The sequence below is a fragment of the Myotis yumanensis genome, unplaced genomic scaffold, assembly GCF_028538775.1.
Source record: "Myotis yumanensis isolate MYYU_CA2020_CCGP unplaced genomic scaffold, mMyoYum1.0.hap1 SCAF_3, whole genome shotgun sequence".
In the NCBI taxonomy this organism is placed as follows: Eukaryota; Metazoa; Chordata; class Mammalia; order Chiroptera; family Vespertilionidae; genus Myotis; species Myotis yumanensis.
The window spans coordinates 153925148-153945402 of NW_027223754.1; the positions used below are offsets into that span (position 1 = coordinate 153925148).

Below are 20255 nucleotides of genomic sequence, written 5' to 3' on the forward strand. Positions count from 1 at the left end.
CTTTTCATGCTAAAAAGCAAAAGAGTTTGAAAATCACAATATCTAGTTTATAATCTCCATAAGGTCAGGATTTATGACCAAAAGTATCTCACATTAAATAAAAATGACTTAATAAATTGAAACTATATGACAGTACTATACTCATCAGAAAAATTTAATGCTCACAAATACTATCACATCAGAGAAAATATTAAACACCAATATAATTAAATTGAATAACAATAATGTTAAATCACACAGACTGGTGTTTAATCTTTAATAATGGGCGATCAAAAAGATTTCACTATTTCAGAACTACTGATGGGTTAAGAATAAATCATGATCACATACTATAAAATGCCCACTCATATTTTTAGGATTACTGAATATAAGAAACTATATTAAAACTTAAATTATCAGTATAAGTGTTATTTCATAATATTTTCTGATGTTCATGAATTGTTTTCTATTTCACAGAAGTTATAAGGAAACTTGAAAAAACAAAAACAAAAACTACTCTATTAGTTATCTTTTATCATTTCCATCTGTGGACCTAAGAACTTACATGTGTGTTTATAAAACAGAGAAAAAAGGTTACTGCTACCATTTTGTATTCCCTATTAGTGTGACTTTAGGTTGAGGGCTTACATCTAAATCAATTGAAAATCACAGAAGATTTAAGAAAATAAAATTGAAGTACCAGTTTTTCTAATTCTGGATTTGGATTAAAAGTCAAAAGTAGCAAAAATATAAACTCGTATTTTCTACTCTACAATTTGCTTGTAGAGTTTTATTTTGGAGAAAATATAGTTTCCAACTAACCAAGATACAGACATGAAATATATCTACTGCTTAAAATACTTTATTGAAATTTACATCAACAATTTTTCATACTTTATGATTACCAGAAAATAACATACTATCACCCTAACAAACCTCACCCTCATGACTGTATCTCAGTTGAAATAGAATATGTGAAGGTGAAACATATTAAGAACGAGTGTCAGCATTACATCTACCAAATTTTTTTTGTAATAAAATTGCTTTAAACAGTAGCAAAAACTAGTAAAACAAAGTTTCTGACACCTTAAAACATATACAAGAAAGTTAAACAAATGCCAAACCCAGCTCAATATAGCTGATTAGAAGATATAATTTTAATATTCATTTTTGAGAAATTACATTTAACCATGTGGAGACAAACAGTAAATAGACTACATCAAAGGCACAGGAAACTAGAATATAATATTGCCTTAAAAGGAACGCAAGACAGAGCCTCCCATGAATGACAGCATGAATAATCTTGCTTTCTTCTGAAAGACCCAAATATTTATTGCCTATGCTGTTAAAATATCTTCGTAATCTTTATGAAAAAGCACCAAATTGTTTTTCTATACTAGAATATTTTAAAAAACCTCAAACTATATCAAACTTTGACTGTTTATATAAAACATTTTTCAGAGATGGTATTAAGGATAATTTTCAGTGATCAGTAGGGTAGTCCAACATATATACAAACAAAATTGCAACTTGTCTGCCCAATCCCTATTTCTGAATGCTCAAAACTAATGCACTGTACTTTGTTACCTAAGTAAAATAAGGACAATATGCTTATTGTCCTTCTCAGACGAGTTTTATTTTTCCTTTCCCAGAAAAATAAAAATGTAATTGTTTAATTAGTGCTAACATCCTAGAAAAGCAATTTTGAATAAAGTAATTCACATTAAAGTTGAATAAATATTATTCATCAAATAAGGTTTAATGGAAGAGTTTATTAATCGACATAGTATCTGCAATAGACACTGAGTGGCTCAACTCTAAACCAAGAAATCAGAAACTAACCAATTATGACCCCTTGTACATTTTTAAAAGATTGCCAACTCCTGATCTACAGAGTGATGACAGTTTAAATCTAATTTTTCCAAGAATGCTATAAAGACAATTACAAAAGGATTTATTTATAATTTTGGATGGTGAACAGTCCTACACTTTTCTCAGATAGTAAAAAAAGATATGCAATAATGTCCTTATCAACCCATATTCTGTATTTAATCTTTATCTTTGGAGGCTGCCTCCTAGGCAAAGGAGATTCAGTATTAAATATGAATCGAGAACAGAAAATTGCAAATTTAAAAGTAAAATTCAGAATTTGCAAAAAAAAAAAAAAAATTAAAATTTAAATATAAAAAACAGTATGTGCCATTATTTCAGGTATTTGAAAAAAATTCTTATTTGTGAAAGGGGTAGTAAATAACCAGTTCTAATTTTACACACAGTGACAGTGATATTAAGATATATATAGATCTTGTTACTTCAAAATCAAGAAAAGACATAAATATTTAACAAGTTAAGTTGGAAGAGGGTATAGAAAGAGTAGGACAAAAAGGGAAGCTCCATGGAGAGACAGGGGAAAAAGGCAGTGATCTCTTATATCCCCAAATTAAAGATCTTTTAGGAAAAGTGATGTGTTAGAATATGTATACAAAGGGAGGTTCATAAAAAATTTTTTGAATCTTAACTTCAAATTAAGGTTAAAAAAAAAGATTTAAAAATAATTTTATTTAGAGTTAGAAGATTGGTGACCATAAAATATTTATTCTCTAACATTCCCATCAATGTCAAAACAAAACAAAACAAAACAAAAACAACCAACCAAGAGACTTCTACTGAATATTGTAGAGATCTCACTAGCTTTTTCTTCTTCTCAGAGAGCCTAGGTTTTCTGTTTGGAATTATATTTTTGCATGAAGTGATATTTAATCTTCCACTATGTGGTAATCAATTATATGCCACCCAATTGAGGAACATTGATACTCTATTACCAGCACTAGAATGAATGCGTCAAATGTGTATGTGTAAATATTCCACAAAAATAGAAAATTCTCAAAACATATATAATACTCATGTTCTGACATACAAAACCCAAGTCTACTCTTCTTGTATTACTGACTCTCATAAAACACGAGTTTCACATTGTTTGGAAATACCTACCTGAATAGCTGAATTCATGAAACACGTATTTCCCAAGTTACTTAGGCCACAGAGGCCTGGCTGTTCATTGTTTCTTCCAGGTTCTGAATAATCATAGTTCTTATAAGCAGTATATGATGGGAGACAATAATTTGAGTTTTTCACACTGGAAGAAAACAAAAAATATTTTTCACAATGCAATCAATGATCACAATGTAGTTATAATGAACAGAGTACTTTCAACTTATTTGAATTAGGTGGTCAGTCATTGCCTTTTTTATAAAGCACTTAATTCAGGATCTTTTTAATACTCCCTTAATTAAGATACTCCTCATCCAATCAACAAATCACTGCATCTTATATCACACCAACAAAAACAAACCATTGTATCTTTCTACCCTTGATTAACTGGAGCAGCTTCACAGCTTGCTCCATCCTCCATTGCTCCATCAAATTTAAAACATTTAGATTTTAAACACCACCCGCAGCAATAAATCATCTCATTTATGTCCCTTTTACATCCTGCTACTGTAAGAGAATAGTAGAAACATGAAGGGTTGTACCTTAGTTACAAATCAGACCAGAATTTAGAAGGCCTCTGTGACATCACTGTACTGATGCACTGAAAATTCTATTTATAGTTTCTAGGCTAGGCCAGCAAAATCTGGTATTCAAATGTGAAAAAAGCCAGGGGTGATCAGGAATGCAAAAATGAAATGATTCTAAGCAAGTACATTCCAGAATTATTTGGCTTTTCTTTCTTCTAGGTTGTTAGAATAATGCAGTTTACTTAACTAGATGAATATAACCTCAGGAAAATTTGTACTACCATAATAAATACTAAACTTGAAAAGATATCAATCTTCGAGAATATCAAGGTAATTTTAGAAAGAACTAAGAAAAGTCAATCAATAAGTTAATGCCTTTCTTTTTATATGTAATAATTTTTTTTTCTGGAAAAATATGGATTCTCCCTTAAATTGTAATAGGTTACCTTATAATTATGTCCAAAGTATCCAGTATAATGGATACTTTGGACATAATTTAAAAGCATATTTTCAATCATTAAAAAAATTCATTAGTACAAGCCTGAACAAGAATCAAATTTTTTAAATTTAATAATGTAATAAAAAAAAAACTGCTACAAATAAACATGACAACTTCAACGGGCTTACAATTTGTTGTTGATATTTTTTAAAAGTAGACTTTACTTATAATTTCAAATACATTGTATTGTAGCTTCTATACTTCCACTTTATTATTTTAACAGTTTAAGTGGATTTTTTGCCACAGCCTGCTCTAATAAAGCCTTTAGTAAACACACACACACACACACACACACACCTCCCACAACAAGCTAAATAGGTAAAACACACAAAACCACATCAACCAAAATTATATACACAACACTAGCCTAATATTTTTGCATTTTTAAGAAATGCAATATTTTTGCATTTTTAAGAAAACACCCACCTTCATCACAAAAAAGACCAACTCCCAGACTGAAATAAAAACCAACAACAACCCACCCCAAGACTGAACAAAAACAGCAGTGCCCAAAGAAATACAATCTAGAGCAATTCAAATTCAGAATTGCTAGTCTTGTAGCTGTATGCTTATTTTAAACTTTTAAAAAAGTATGAAACAATAGAATTCAAGCATTTTGTTTTTTGCAGATCAGTAGCCTTATAATTCATATTTTATTTTATACTAGAGGCCCAGTGCACGAAATTTGTGCACGGCAGGGGGGTGGGGAATCCCTCAGCGCCCCTCTCCAATCCGGGACCACTCAGGGGATGTCCGACCTCCCTGCAGGATCAGGCCTAAACCGGCAGTTGGACATCCCTCTTGCAATCTGGAACCACTGGCTCCTAACCGCTCACCTGCCTGCCTGATGCCCCTAACTGCTCCTCTGCTTTCCTGATCGCCCCTAAACGCCTCTGCCTGCCTGCCTGATCGCCCCTAACTGCTCTCCCCTGCCTGCCCGATCGTCCCTAACTGCTCTTCCCTGCTGGCCTGATCCCCCTGACTGCTCTCCCCTGCCGGACTGATCCCAACTGCTCTCCACTGCTGGCCTGATCGCCCTAACTGCTCTCTCCTGCCAGCTTGATTCCCTTAACTGCTCTCCACTGCTGGCCTGACCGCCCCTAACCGCCTCTGCCTCCGCCCCACCACCATGGCTTTTTCCAGAAGGACTTCTGGAAGATGTCCGATCTAATTAGTATATTACCCTTTTATTAGTATAGATTCCTGGTAACTAATAAAGTACTAGGCACCTATAAGCAATTCAATATATTCACTCAATGACTGATGACTAGATTCTTGAATCTAATTCGAAGACATGCAACAAAAAGCTTAATCCCGTGTTTATTATTTCTATTAAGAAGTGCTATATATGAAAAAAAGCAAGGTCTATATTTTCAACACATTTTACACATTAAAAAACTCATAATTCTGGCTATAAAGACATAAAATTTTAAGCAATCTATGAGTGTACAGGGAAGGTATGCCCAAATGCAAGCTCATGCCTATACTTACACACACACACACACACACACACACACACACACACAGGCACAAGCTAAAAGACTAAAAGCATATTTACACGCTTATTCCATAAGTATATATTCAGATATATCGGTCTCCCCTACACATAACACAAATGGATGTTGGAAGTTCTATTCTTCTCTGTGGCAATAGGACACGATTTGCTGAAATAGTTTTTCCTATTTACTGAGAAATGAGTAAAAACTTATTTGGAAATTCAGTTTTATATTTTGTATTTATTTAAAAATTTGTTTTAAAATATATTTTTGAGTTCAGAGGGGAAGGGAGAGATAGAAATATCAATGATGAGAGAGAATCATCAATCAGCTGCCTCCTGCAGGCCCCACACTGGGAATTGAACCGACTCCTGGTTCATAGTTTGATGCTCAACCACTGAGGCATGCAAGAAGGGCTATTTTGTCTTTTAAAATCTGAATCCTTAGGCTGGGCTATTTTATCTTTTAAAGTTTGAATCCTTAAAGGACTTCTACATTTTAAGTGTCAGGGTAAATATAAGCCTTTCCAAAGATTGAGGTAGTCTAGATGCACAATGACAATCAAAAGTGATCAATTTAAGAAATACTTTAAAACTATCATGATTAGTCACTTATAATCCACATTTTATGTGCTTTCTAAATCAAGTATTAAAGTCTGCAATGGGAAATACTAAAACCAGCAGTTCTTTAAATGCTTTGACAAAGTACATGGAAACCTATTTTCCCGTGACTATTTCTGCTTTTTTTTTCTAAAGAGAGTAAGCTAGCCTGCCAGTGATCTTAATGGGAATTTAAGTACTTCACTAGGTTAATTCTGTATTATAATTCTATCTCCTTAAATATACATTAAAAATCTAACATTTTTTGTAAAATCGAGCCCTTATCTTTTTATAAAAACTTCAGTCTGACTTTTTAATTAGTACTTACATTTGACATTATAAAATTTATACATCTATTATTTAATCCTCATAACTATAATCATGCTCATTTTGCAGTTAATGAAATGATGCTCTCAGCAAGTAACTTGTTAAGAAGCAGATGGCTAGCTAGCTCTGGCAGTCTCCAAAACCCAGGTCCTTTTCCTAGCTTAATGTTTCACAGGGAGTCATTTACATTTCAAATAAGAGCTTTAAATGAATTAACAGAAAAACAGAAATATATTCTGAGGTGGAATGGCAAGAGTTGAGACAATAAATACATTAAAAAAATTGTTTTAAGGCAGTATCGTATCAAGACAAATGTAGTGAGAGAAAAATGCAGAAAATAAAAAGAGAATAAATTTGGTACATATTAAAAACGTACTTAAATTATAATTAGGGCAAGAACAAATGCTGTATGGACTAATAGGTATAATAATTACATATGGTAAAGAAACAATAATCCAGCTTCAGGTTCTTCATATTAGTCCTCAATAAAAACTTTATTAAACTTAAATAATTCAAAGTATACTTTGTATTACCTTATAACTATTATTTTTTATTCCTGAAGATAAATAAAAATGGTCTATCTTAGTAATGTAACAGTTTAATTCAAGTCTTGAATTTGTAATAAATTTCATATAAACCTGTGGGTCATAACTATTGATTTTAATATATACTTTATACTTATAAAATATCTCCACATATATCAAGTTTCAAAAATGCACATTAATTCAAAAAGGTCATTACTCATCCTATATAATAAAAGCCTGATATGCAAATCTACCAAACGGCAGAACAAACGGTAGCTATGACCCGCACTGACCACCAGGGGGCAGACGCTCAATGCAGGAGCTACCCCCTGGTGGTCAGTGGGCTCCCACAAGCCGGGCTCACAGCTGACAAGCTCAGCGGCAGTGGCAGGAGCCTCTCTCGCCTCTGCAGCAGTGCGACTGCTGGACAGTCCCTGAAGGCTCCCGGAATGCGAGAGGGGGCAGGCCGTGCTGAGGGACCCCCACAAGTGTACAAATTTCATGCACCGGGCCTCTAGTTTTATATAAAATGGGTAATGATGCTATTTCCATCTGGTCTTAAGCTGCTACTTATTTCCACAAGTTGAAGGGAAAATTAAGAAATAAATTTTATGTAAAATAATCCTACATAATAAAGAGGTAATATGCAAATTGACCATCATGCCCTTGCACAAGATGGCCACCCCCATGTGGTCAAAGATGGCCACCACAAGATGGCCGCCACGGGAGGGCAGTTGTGGGCAACCAGGCCAGCAGGGAAGGGCAGTTAGGGGTGACCGGGCCGGCAGGGGAGGACAGTTGGGGGCGACTGGGCCGGCAGGGGAGCAGTTAGGTGTCGATCAGGCTGGCAGGGGAGTAGTTAGAGGGTGATCTGACTGGCAGGCAGAAGTGGTTAGGGACAACAGGCAGGCAGGCGAGTGGTTGGGAGCCAGCAGTCCCAGATTGTGAGAGGAATGTCCAACTGCCAGTTTAGGCCCAATCCCACAGGGGTCGGGGAACCAGATTGGAGGGGGTGCAGGTTGGGCTTAGGGAGCCCCCTTCAGTGCACAAATTTCGTGCACCGGGCCTCTGGTTGTTTAGATAACTATGATCATATTAAAATTTTTAAAAATGAAAAAAAAACTTTCTGTATTATGTTTAAATTTGTTGTTTACTAAGAAAGGTAAGCTTTACTAATCGCAGTGATAACCTCCGTAGCTATTTGCTTTAAGTTTCCTAATATGAAAGGACTATTTTAGTGCCTAAAAAAGATAAATATAAATAGTTAAATATATAATCTAGTATAGGAGTAAAGTCATTAGTTAATGATGTTTTAAAAATAAAACACACCTATTTCACTCAATATTTTCTGCAGTCAGAAGTTTTGAGATCAGATTTTACTGTCATATTTTTGCCGTAACAGGGAAATAAGACAAAAACAGAAACACAACAGATCACATATCCTAACACAGCGACTCTAGTCAAAATATAGTCCATATTTAATACATTCTATATACAATGTTAAAAATATCTTCAAAGAATAACTATAAATACATGTTACACCTGAAACTGAATTATTTTATAGTAAATATGGGAGCCATCTGCAATTGCAGAAACACAAGTAATATTTTATCTCCTATGAAAAAATTACTTTTGATGAATTTAATAATAAAAAACAAAACATAAACCAGATTAAAGGGGAATATTTCCTTTTACTCTTTTACCGATGGACAGACATTTTAAAACAGAAAAGAACATAAAACACTGCCATTTTGGATACTCATAGTGCCTTCGATATTTCACTGATACACTATAATGTAATGCTATTAGACTATGGTGCACATATTTTTATTAATACTGAAATAAAGGAATGAATGTTTTAAATCTTCTTAATACATACAACAAACTATTTTCTAGAAAAGTTGTACTAATACTTCAATCACTCAAACAGAATCCTTATAAGAATAGATATTCATCACTTAATTTTTCCCATTGATATTGAGGTGAGAGAAAGTAGATGGAGATTTTTATGGTTTTAAATTTACATATCTCTAGTAGTGGTGAATTTGAACATTTAAAATATTAATATATTTTAATCCTTTTATTTTTATTTCCCATCTACATCATTTGCACATTTTCATAATAGAATATTTCTCACATATTTTTATGAACGTTATATATTAAGACTATTAACCCTTAATTTGCCATTTATAGCAAGTCATTTTTCCATTTATTTACCTTTTAATTCTTATGTACCCAACAAAAAGTAATTAATTTAAAGTTTTAAAGAAAAATTCTCAATAGCTATCCAATTTTCCCTATATTTCCTGGATAACCTGCTCCATTCTCCATTGGTCTAGAATTCTTTGTGATCACATTAAACTCTTTTATACATAAATTTCTATTTCTGGGCTGTCTTACCTAGTCTGTTGATCTGTAGATATATTTCTGGGTCAGCACTATGCTGTGCGAATTCTTATATCTTTATAATAGGTTGTGATATTTGATTAATACTTTCTCATGATTTTTTCTTTCCAAATTATTTTGGTTATTCTTATATATTTATAATTCAGATGCATGTTAAACAAATTTTGTCAATTAACTCAAATATGAATTTTAAGGGAAAACTAATTAAACCTATATATTCAATTAATGGTATTATTTTAAAGATTATTTCACACACAGCTTTAGTCTTTTTGAATCTATTCTTTGGGATAATCAGATGCCATTTATGAACTGGACAAGTAGTACAAATATTTAACTACATAAATACTGTTAACCTAATATATAAACCATAATGTATATAGCCAAGAAATAAAAAAGGATAATCATGTCTGGATTAAAGTTCTTCCTATAATTTGATTGGACTAATTAAAATAAAAGCTTTCTTTTTATCCTTTTCTATAAAATAAAAACCATGCTAATTTTCCAGGTAATACACCCATGTCAGATGATCTGGTGAAGTCCAAGTTATTTTTGATAAAGCACACAATTCCACTAACTTTTACAAATTCCAAGATTCTAAATATGATTCAGGATGGGGCAAGGGAACTGTTTCTTTGAACTTTTTAAAGAAACACTGATTGCCTTTTTATAATAAACGTAAAAATGTGTAAGCTTTACAGTTGAGAATCACTGACACACACTTTTCAAAAATACTATCTATATACTAGAGGCCCAGTGCACAAAATTTGTGCATTCGGGGGTAGGGGCGGCGGGGAGGTGGGTCCCTCAGCCTGGACTGCACCCTCTCGCAGTCCGGGAGCCCTCGGGGGATCCTTAGTGCTGCTGTGGAGGTGGGAGAGGCTCCCACCACGGCTGCTGCACTCGCCAGCTGTGAACCCAGCTTCTGGCTTAGCAGCACTCCCCCTGTGGGAGTGCACTGACTACCAGGGGACAGCTCCTGCATTGAGCGTCTGCCTCCTGGTGGTCAGTGAGCGTCACAGCAACCGGTCCTTCCACCGTTCGGTCGATTTGCATATTAGCTTTTTATTATATAAAAGAATTGTAGGTGATTACATATCTAGTTCTAAAATGACATCTGAAATTTATATTCTTTCTAAAAAATTGAATTCTAACAGATTTCTATGTATTGGAATGTAAATCTAACAGATTTGTATTTAGAATGTAAAATTCTAAAAGTACTGTATTTTATTTTTAGTAAATTACTGTAGTATATGTATTATATCAAGGGAAAGTTTGTAACTGTGTGTTCTTTCCTGTGAAGTTACTCCTAGAAAATCCGACCAGTAATTTTTAAAAATTCAATTAGTGCATTAAGACTTTTATCCTAAATTTTGGATACAAGAGATTTTTTGCAACCACAATAGGGCGATCAATTAGACAAAGAGTTTTTAAGATTCAGTGCTTACTTTCTGTTGTTGATGTTGTTATAATTATTTGATAGAGATGAAGGAGAGATCTTTGGTAAAGTTGAAAAATTGGATGCACCTGGGGACCTTTAAAAATATGAAAATGTTAAATTAGATAAAAAATGCTGAATTTTGAAATTAATTATGAAATAAAGAAAAGAACCAACAGATGACAATGTATGTAGTAAATGAATGCTGGAAAACAAATTCATGAGCAAAATCACTATATATTTTTTGGCTTTCAATTTCCAATGTATTCTTTTATATAAAAAATAATGGTACAAAGGCAACTACTTTCAAAAGAAATTTATGAAATAAATATGCAACTTGATATTACTCTTATAGATATACTAACCCAATAACACTAATTTCTACTTCAGGTAATCACTATGAATATTTTATAATCAACAATTTGCTTAAATCCATGGAATTAAAATACTATTTTTTAAGGAAGTATGTAAATAAAACCACTGTGTCTCAAGTTAGAATGTCACCATGGATTGAATAGCATGAAAATTCAAAACATAATCCTCAAAAGTAATTTTTGGGCAGCTTTCTCTGCAAAAACAGAAAAGACATAAATCTGACTATATGTTACATACCTTACTAATTCAGAATCTTTTTGGAGAAGTCTCAGTTATTAGCTTTTAATTAATTACTAGTTCTTAATAAAATAAAATGCTTTAAAAGCATGATTTATAATCAACAAATCCATTATAAAGTACTTAAAGGTCTATGAAAGATTTGTTTTAATTTTATAAACAATTTTAATTTACTAGGCAACATCTAGCCTATAGTCTGTAAAAAGATAACTTTCAGTCTCTCAATCATCATAAATTCTAAATTAGTGAGGCACACGTGATTATTTTTAAAAATTATTTTATTTCCTCTACTCAGGTGCTAATGAACAATGAAATGGTCAATATGCAGGAAAGTACAATCTATAAAACTAGCTTTTAGTAATCTGGATTTCACTAACTCTATATAACTGCAGAATAAATGGTGGATAATAAAATTTCTTTCATACAGACATTTTAATTTAACTTTTGAAGTTTTATGTATTATAAAATCTTGGTAAATTTTTTTCTTCATTTTAAAGGAGGTTCTTTTTGTTGATACAGGCTGTTCATAGGTAGGTTACATTAAGTGAGACTTAATTAGGTACCTTCCTAACAGAAGGTACCTTACAAGATTTTATTTTACTCTATTAAGCTCAAGATACAAAATATGACCAACCAAATTCTAATATAAAACAAAGTAGAGAACCTACTTAAAAGGTACTTTTGTAGTTCTAGTATTCTAAGGCAAATAAAATACATTTTATTTCACCCTTACTAGTTTTAAAATATTAATAACAATATAGGAATATCATGGCATTCCCCCCTTCATGTTAAGAATGCTAAATTAGAAAAAAACTAAATTAGACATTGAGGCATAATAAATTAAAGGAGGTTAATTTTTGAAAATGATACCCATTTGGCTATAATTTAATTCATTACAACTTTTCAGAGATATAAACTGCAATGTTCCCATGAATTTCACTTATAGCAAAAATTATGGAAATAAAGATATATTATGTCATCCAATAAAGTGGCTGAGACACATACATAGGGCAGGGAAAAGCAGTACAAAGGCCCCAGGTGGGCAGAAAAAGAAAATAATATACAGAGTGGGGCAAAAGTAGGCTTACAGTTGTATGAAAAATAATACAATAATTAATGAATAAAAATATAAGAATAAACTGTTTTGTGTATTCACATCTGTAAAATAATATATGGAGACTGCCCCACTCCGTATATTATTTTCTTTTTCTGCCCATCTGGGGCCTTTTTACTGTTCATCAGCAACTCTACCTAAGGACAGTATTATAAGTTTTTGTGAAATTCATTAAAACATTCAAACATTGATTAAATGATTACTAAAACTTCACTCCTGGCAAGTATTAGGAGTTTAAAGACAGAGCTCTTCCTGACCTCAAACAGCTCACAAATTAATGGGAGAAAATGATATATAAGCAAAATAAATTCTGTGACAAAATTTAAAATTGTAACAAACTATAAAATTTTTGTGGATAGTAATATGCAGCAATTTTTAAATGATGCGCACAGATGGAGGTGTAGGTAGGAACTGAAAGTGAGAATATTCCAGGTAAAAGAACAGCACATGCAAATGCATGAACTGTAGATATTATGATGTTTATAGAGAATAAATTCAGATTGGATGAAAGAGTAAGAAGTATGTAGTGATAGGAGTAGAAGTTAGTAAGGTAGGTATGATAACATAGGACCTTTTATGTTCTATAAAGGAATTTGGATTTTATCCAGTTGTGCTAGTACAGTCCATGGTCCCTTAGGGGACTCTAAGAACCTTTCCGCGTGCCCAACTATGAGGTCAAAACTATTTCTGTAATAAGACCGAAGTGTTATTTAAGTGTTATTTGATCCCTTTCACTGGGTGGATATTTGCACGGACAGCTTAAAAACAATGATGGGTAAAACTGCTAATACATTAGCATGAATTAAAGCAGTAGCACCAGACCATGTACTAGAATCATTGTATTCTTCACCACACCCCCAACCCTACACTAGAAAATACGGTTTCACTTAAGAATATCTATGTTGAAAAATAAAAATTACTGATTTGATTAAACCATGACCCTTAATTAAACTTCTTTTAATATTGAGTAATAAATCAGAAAGTTTTCATAAAGCACACCTGCTACATACTGAATATGGTTGTCATGAGAAAGAAGACATTTATCTGAATTTCAAGTGAACTATCCTCTTTTCACTCTTTTACATAAAAGGCTATCTGGCAGACATTTTCTCAAAAATACATGAAGGGAGCCTGTTACTTTAGGAAAACAAAACTTGAGCTTGATAGCTTCCCACTACTTAAAGTTTTCTCATCAAAACTTGTGATGTTTTAACAAGAGTAATTAAAAAATTATATGATTTATGTCAACATTTGGAATACCTGTAAAATTCAGTGAATCAAAATTTACCACTGCATGAAGTTACACATGACAGATTTCAATGTAATAAAATAAAAAGTTCATCGACATGATATCAGATTCCACATCGCAATTAACCTTTCATCATTAAACCACCATGGCTGAGTTCTGATGTGGTAGCAACTATCAAAAACAAAACAAAACTCCTCCCTGTTCTAACTATATATTTGTGCAATGCTGAATTTATAACCCAAACAATATATCACAAAAAATTCAATGCAGAAGCACCTAAGAGAATTTAGCAAAAATTTAGAAATGTATTGTTCTCAGTACATTTTTTGTTTTAGAAAGTAGTTATTTTCACAAAATATTACTTATGTCAATATATAATAGTGTAGTATTACTTATAAATAAATAAACATTTATTTTTAATTTCTAAAATACAGGCATCAATAGATATGACACATATGACAAAAGTTCTTTGAATCCTTAATAACTTTTAAGAATATAAGGGGGTACCAAGATCAAAACATTTGAAAACTTTGGGTTAGGAGGTAGAATCTGTAAGACTAGTTGACTAATTAAATAAAAGAAATAAGGTTAAAGGAAGAACTTAAGAAGGCTCTCAGATGGTACCTGAAATAAAGAATAATAGGATATGGATATAGTTTAGGTTGAAAGGATGGAAGAACATGGGTTAAAAAGATTTTAAGTTCAATCTGACATTGTGAATTCTACCTGACATTTAGGAAAAAATATGAAATTCAGCAGAGAGCTCTAGGTTAAAAATATGGAAAGGAATATTGGTGTCAGTTTGAGCTAAAAAACAGGATTAGCATAGAGTCCATCCACTGATTTTGAGAGCCTATTATGGTATGAAAAGAGAGGTGCTCAGATGGAAATTTGTGGAATATTAATGCATTTAAAGTGTGAGAAGTGCTACTGCATATACTCAGTGAAGTTGTATAATGCACAGTGCCAAGGAGGGCCTTTTACATATATTACAATGTGAACAACATCCTCAAGAACTGTGTAGTATACAACCTGCACAACCAAATATAGCAGCCCAGGAGAGGAAGAGAGCCAGCCAACCAGAGGATTGGTCAGAGAGGTAAAAATAGTGCTTGAAAAACTGGGGTGTAATAGTTTCAAATTAAGATAAATTTTTTAGAAGATAGTTACCAAAATTAAGTTTTAAAAGAGGTCAAATAAACTAAGTTACAAAAATAGTCAAATAAAGAGAATTTGTTAAATTCTGAATGGATAGTAAGAAATTTTACTTTTTAAATAAATTAGCTGTAAAATAAAAAAAAGTAAAAAATCATATTTGGGAGAAGTTTATGTCTTTATAAAAAAGATGGGAGAGGTTTATTTACATTTATAGGCTTGGGGAAGATGATTCTGGACAAGAAACAAAGAATGGATGAGTATTATTTGAGTGTCTACTGTATTGTGGCAGGATGCTAGGCATTTGTATATTAGGAGAGAAAAGACAATAGAAGAAAAAACAAGGTCTAGGAAGCACTGGAATAAACAACTTTACTGGAGAGATTGCCCTTAAATAGCACGGAGATTAGAGAGGGAAGAATGGATGTGGTCCACAGGTAATTTTAAAATATGATAACACTTCTTAAATGCTGTTACAGACATTATTGATCACTTATCGATTCTGATTTCCAACTTCTGACCTAGATTGCACATAGCCCAATCTAGCTAACATTGTAGAGTGTTGTTTTTTTTTTTTTTTAAGGTTGACTAGTCAGTCTGTGCATTATAACCTGAGCCCTTTAGCTTTCTTCCATTGATGTAATTGGGATATTACACTGTCCATTAGCAACTTTGCTCTAGTGGCTTTCTAAAAAGAGAAGAGAGAAAAACGTTTAGAATATTACACGTAGATATTAAGCCATAGATACTAAATTTAACTAACCTAGGGTTAAACTAATTTTTGCTAGATTGAGGTAGATGTAACAAAAGGCAGTGACTTATCTCTTAAACAAGAAAGAAAAAGGTAAAACATCAACATAACCTAATTTTATAAAGAGAGAAAATTAAACTTTATCCCTTACAAGTGAATGCAATATTTGAATTTCCCTATTCTATGTTATAATGAAAATCATGCAATTAAGACTGTTAAACTTGACTTTAACCGAAAAAACACAGCTTATTCTTGATAAATTAACTGAATATTTAACACACTAGAAAATCTAATACCATACTGAGCAACCAAAACAGAAAAGTCAACCCTGAAAGTTGACATTGCAAAACAAAGATTTTAATAGTTACTTTCAAATCTGACATAAACAACCCAACTTTGTAAAATCTAACATTATAAAATAAAAATTACCTTTTAAAAAAAACAAGAGCAACCTTAAACTTTGCCCATTTTTTTTAAAAATCCTCAACTGAGGATATTTTTTCCATTGACACTTTAGAGTAGAGGGGAAGAGGGAGGAAGGGAGGGAAGGAGAAAGGGAGGGAGGGAGGGAGAAAGGGGGGTGGGAGAGGGAGGGAGAGGGAGAGGGAGAGGGGGAGAGAGAGAGAGAGATCAATGTGAGAGAACATCAACTGGTTTCCTTCTATATGCTCCAACCAGGGTTCAAATCGCAACTTAGGTATGTGCCCTGACAGGGAACTGAACAAACAACCTTTTGGTATACAGGATGATGCTTCAAACAACTCTAATTGAGCCACACTGGCAAGAGCATAACTTTATTTCTTGTTCCTTAGTTTGACTGCTAATTATGGCATTTATAACATAAAATATTCTACCATAAAAACTAAAATTACTTTTCTTTAGCCATTATGAATCTCAGAACCAAAACTACCATCCACTTTTATTTTCAACTTCAATTTCCAAATATACACAAGCTCTCATGTACGTAGTATCAGTCATTCAGCTTCAAGAATTAACATTCTGTCATTCTTGTTTTATCTATCATCTCCTTAGCGCCCCTTTCCCCATGTTTTTGCTGGACTATTTTAAAGCAAATCTCAGACATTCATAATTTCACCTGTGAATACTACAGTACGCATCCCTAATAGTTAAGAGATTAAAAAAAATTTTATATTGATTTCAGAGAGGAAGGGAGAGGGAGAAAGAGTTAGAAACATCAATGATGAGAGAGAATCAATGATTGGCTGCCTCCTGCATGGCCCCCTACCAGGGACCAAGCCCACAACTGAGAACTGATCAGTGAACTTCTGGTTCATGGGTTGACACTTAACCATGGAACCACACTGGCTGGGTGGTAAGATATTTTTTATTTTATACTACCGTTGGTCCCAATCTAATACTCAGTTCATGTTCAATTTTATACCAATTTTCTCAAAAGTATCTTTTCTCCTCCAATTGGTTTGAATCAGGATCTAACAAAAAAGACCATACATTTGCAGATTAATTTTAATAGCTTCAAAAGCCCTTACTGCTCTTGTTAACTTTCTTCTCTGGCTTCAATATGTAAATATGCTTATTTTCCACTTGACCTGATTTCTGTATCTATTCTTATAGTTAACTTTGACTTACATGTGTTACTGTAACTTGCTCAATTCCTTTTTGGAACAAACCAGAAGAGAAAGGAAGAAATGAAATACTCAATAATTATTTATGAGAACCTGTGAATATCAAGCATTTATCTGAGAACTACACACTTAAATTACATTCATTTATGATGAAACAGACTGTCTAAATTTTCTAACTTCAATTAAATTTGGAAACGGCCTTTATATATTTTAATTAAATAGTTAATGAACTTGATTGTTACCATGCTCTCTTTGGTAAAACTTGGAGCCATGGCACTATATTATACATTATCTTTCCACAACAGAAAGTAGGTACAATGTTTAGATGAAGGAAAGATATACTTAATCAATGTGCACTTTCAGCATTTCAAAGGAAAATATGCGTATCCACTCAAGATCTAGATGAATGTTAAATTGAGAAATCTCAAAGTATAGAGTTATAGGGAGTGTATTTATGTACAAACACAAGCATTTCCAAAAATGATATGGAGTTTGGACAACTAAAAATAACTGGAAAAAAGCAGTTTATGGTAAATAGCAGTATATAGGAAATTCATTCTAACATTATTATGATGCCTTTATCTTTACATATCAAATACCTAGGAAAGGATGTGTATATTTAATTAACAAAATAATTTACATGTACTTTCCCTCTCCAGGAATCCTGCCTTTCCAACCAAGTACCACCTTGATTATCTTTCTTCTTTCAGTACCTTTCATGATGAATGATTTATGCGAGTTGTTCCATTCTCTGACTACAGTACTCATCCCCTCCTTCGCTATAATCTACTTCTCATTCCCATTATGCTGTCTCCACTTGTCAAATACATTGCATCTCTTCTGTTCTTCCCCCAATCTCTGCAACATGCAGTATTGCTGTCCATTCCCTTTCTTAAGCTCTTTTTCCCAAGGCCTCTATGACAAAATAAAACCCAAATTTTCCTTAACCTTCAAGATTATCCAACTTGATCTTTTTGTCTTATATCATTATTTAGAGACATCCTTTAAGGTTTAACATATACTTTATTACATGTTTTTTAAAAAAAATATATTTTATTGATTTTTTTTTACAGAGCGGAAGGGAGAGGTATAGAGAGTTAGAAACATCAATGAGAGAGAAACATCGATCAGCTGCCTCCTGCACACTCCCTGCTAGGGATGTGCCTGAAACCTAGGTACATGCCCTTGACCAGAATTGAACCTGAGACCCTTCAGTCTGCAGGCTGACGCTCTATCCACTGAGTCAAACCAGGTAGGGCTTTATTACATGTCTTATTAGATAATTCATACATGCTTATGTTTCTCACTTCTTAGAATATAACTCCATGCCTACAGTTCTCACTACTCTACTAGTTTTGGTTCCTTATCTTTAACTGCATCCAAGGCAGTTTTGTTGGACTGTACCATTACTTCAAACTTTACATTCTCAGAAAAAGTCACAAATGTCTTTTTCTTAATGAGAATAATAATGACAAGATTAAAGGAGATAATGTGTGGGAAAATTTATAAAAGTTCAAAATGTCTTTAAAAATGACAAAACATTGAAGGTTTGGGGATATTACCCTAGATTTATGGCTCATAGGTTGTATTTCAAATTAAAGATATTAATTTAAAATATGTAAGTGTGAATGGATGAAAATGAATGAAAAGCTGGCTCTAGAGCCATCCTCTCAACAACCACAAATCAAAGTCATTCAATTCCGTCCCTCCAGTATTTGAACAAGGTTAAAATTGGTAACAAATTTGTATACTTTCATAGAAAATTTTAAGAGTGCATTTTCTGTGATCTATACCTCTTTAGTACCAAAACAAAACTGTCATAACTAAACCTACTAATGTTTCAAGTAAGCAGAGACTACTATGTTTATAAATACTTAAAAAGTTTCAATATAATTTTTGTTAAAATTAAATACATGTTTCCTAATACATATTTTAATAATTTTCAGTTAAATACTTTTATTTACCATTTCTAAATCCACTTACACAGTTAATTTACAGCAATTATATATACAAACTAGAGGCCCAGTGCATGAAATTCGTGGACTGTTAAGGTCCCTAGCAGCTGCTCCCTTCCCCCGGCCAGCCCCGCCTCCTACTCAAACTCCCAGTCAAGAGGACAATTTGCATGCTACGCTTTTATTATATAGGATTGTACATAATTATTCTCTAAAAATTTAAATAAGTATATGGTAGGTTTTTCTACTTGCATTTAAATAGGTACAATATTGAAACAGATAGTGTAAAAACACAGAAACAGAATATTTCAGTCACCTAGGTGTGTATTATTTATCCCAACCAAAAGTAGTATGCAATGGTTTAATCTATAAAGTGCTCCCTCTCTCCAGGCAGAGCACTCAGGGATAGAGTGCTGCAAAAATATTAATGTGGCACTAGATTAAGTTTATACTTAGTGTTTCAGTCACCAAACTGGAATTCTGTTAATCAGAACACAGGTGATAGAGGGACAATGAATAAGAACTACTGGCTTAGTTTTCCATTTGATTTTTTTCAGCCTCTCATGCCTTATCTGGTTAATTTTGGTTTCTTCTTTGGTTTGGTTGTTTTCTAGCCCATGAAAACTGCCAAGACACAATCATCAATGACCCTTGCCTTTCTTACCACCAAATACTTAAGTGCATGCCTTTTGTGAATATTTTTAATCGATTAGTGAAAATGTTTGAATTAAACCATTTTCATGCTATTCTCACAAGAGGAATTTTTACTTATTGCAGCAAAATTTAGAACTTATTTCTATGTTTGTAATGTCAAAGGCATTCTTTGAAATAACTATACCTAAATGAAACCATAAAGAAAAAAATTAATAATACAATTCAATCAAAATTTAATAAAGTTGTACTGTAGAAGCTATAGCTAAGGAAAGTGTTAACATGAAATATGTTTACTATAGACTTTGAGCATTTAGGCTTTATCAAATTAGCAAAATTTCCCTTTATTCTTAGTTTCTGAGAGTGTTTTTATATACAGGT

The 20255-nt window shown here is 32.7% G+C and overlaps 1 protein-coding gene across 3 annotated transcripts in view; it reads right to left on the reverse strand.

The window, feature by feature from the left end:
- USP15 (ubiquitin specific peptidase 15) overlaps positions 1–20255 on the reverse strand; it is a 120666-nt gene that overhangs the window by 39260 nt on the left and 61151 nt on the right. For 2 of the 3 annotated variants that reach the window (XM_070409821.1, XM_070409823.1), the window contains 2 exons: positions 10794–10880; positions 2971–3115 (listed from right to left, as the gene is read on the reverse strand). In XM_070409821.1, the coding sequence (XP_070265922.1) occupies positions 2971–3115; positions 10794–10880 (232 nt within the window). The remainder of the gene's footprint in view (positions 1–2970; positions 3116–10793; positions 10881–20255) is intronic. The other variant, XM_070409822.1, reaches the window with a different exon arrangement.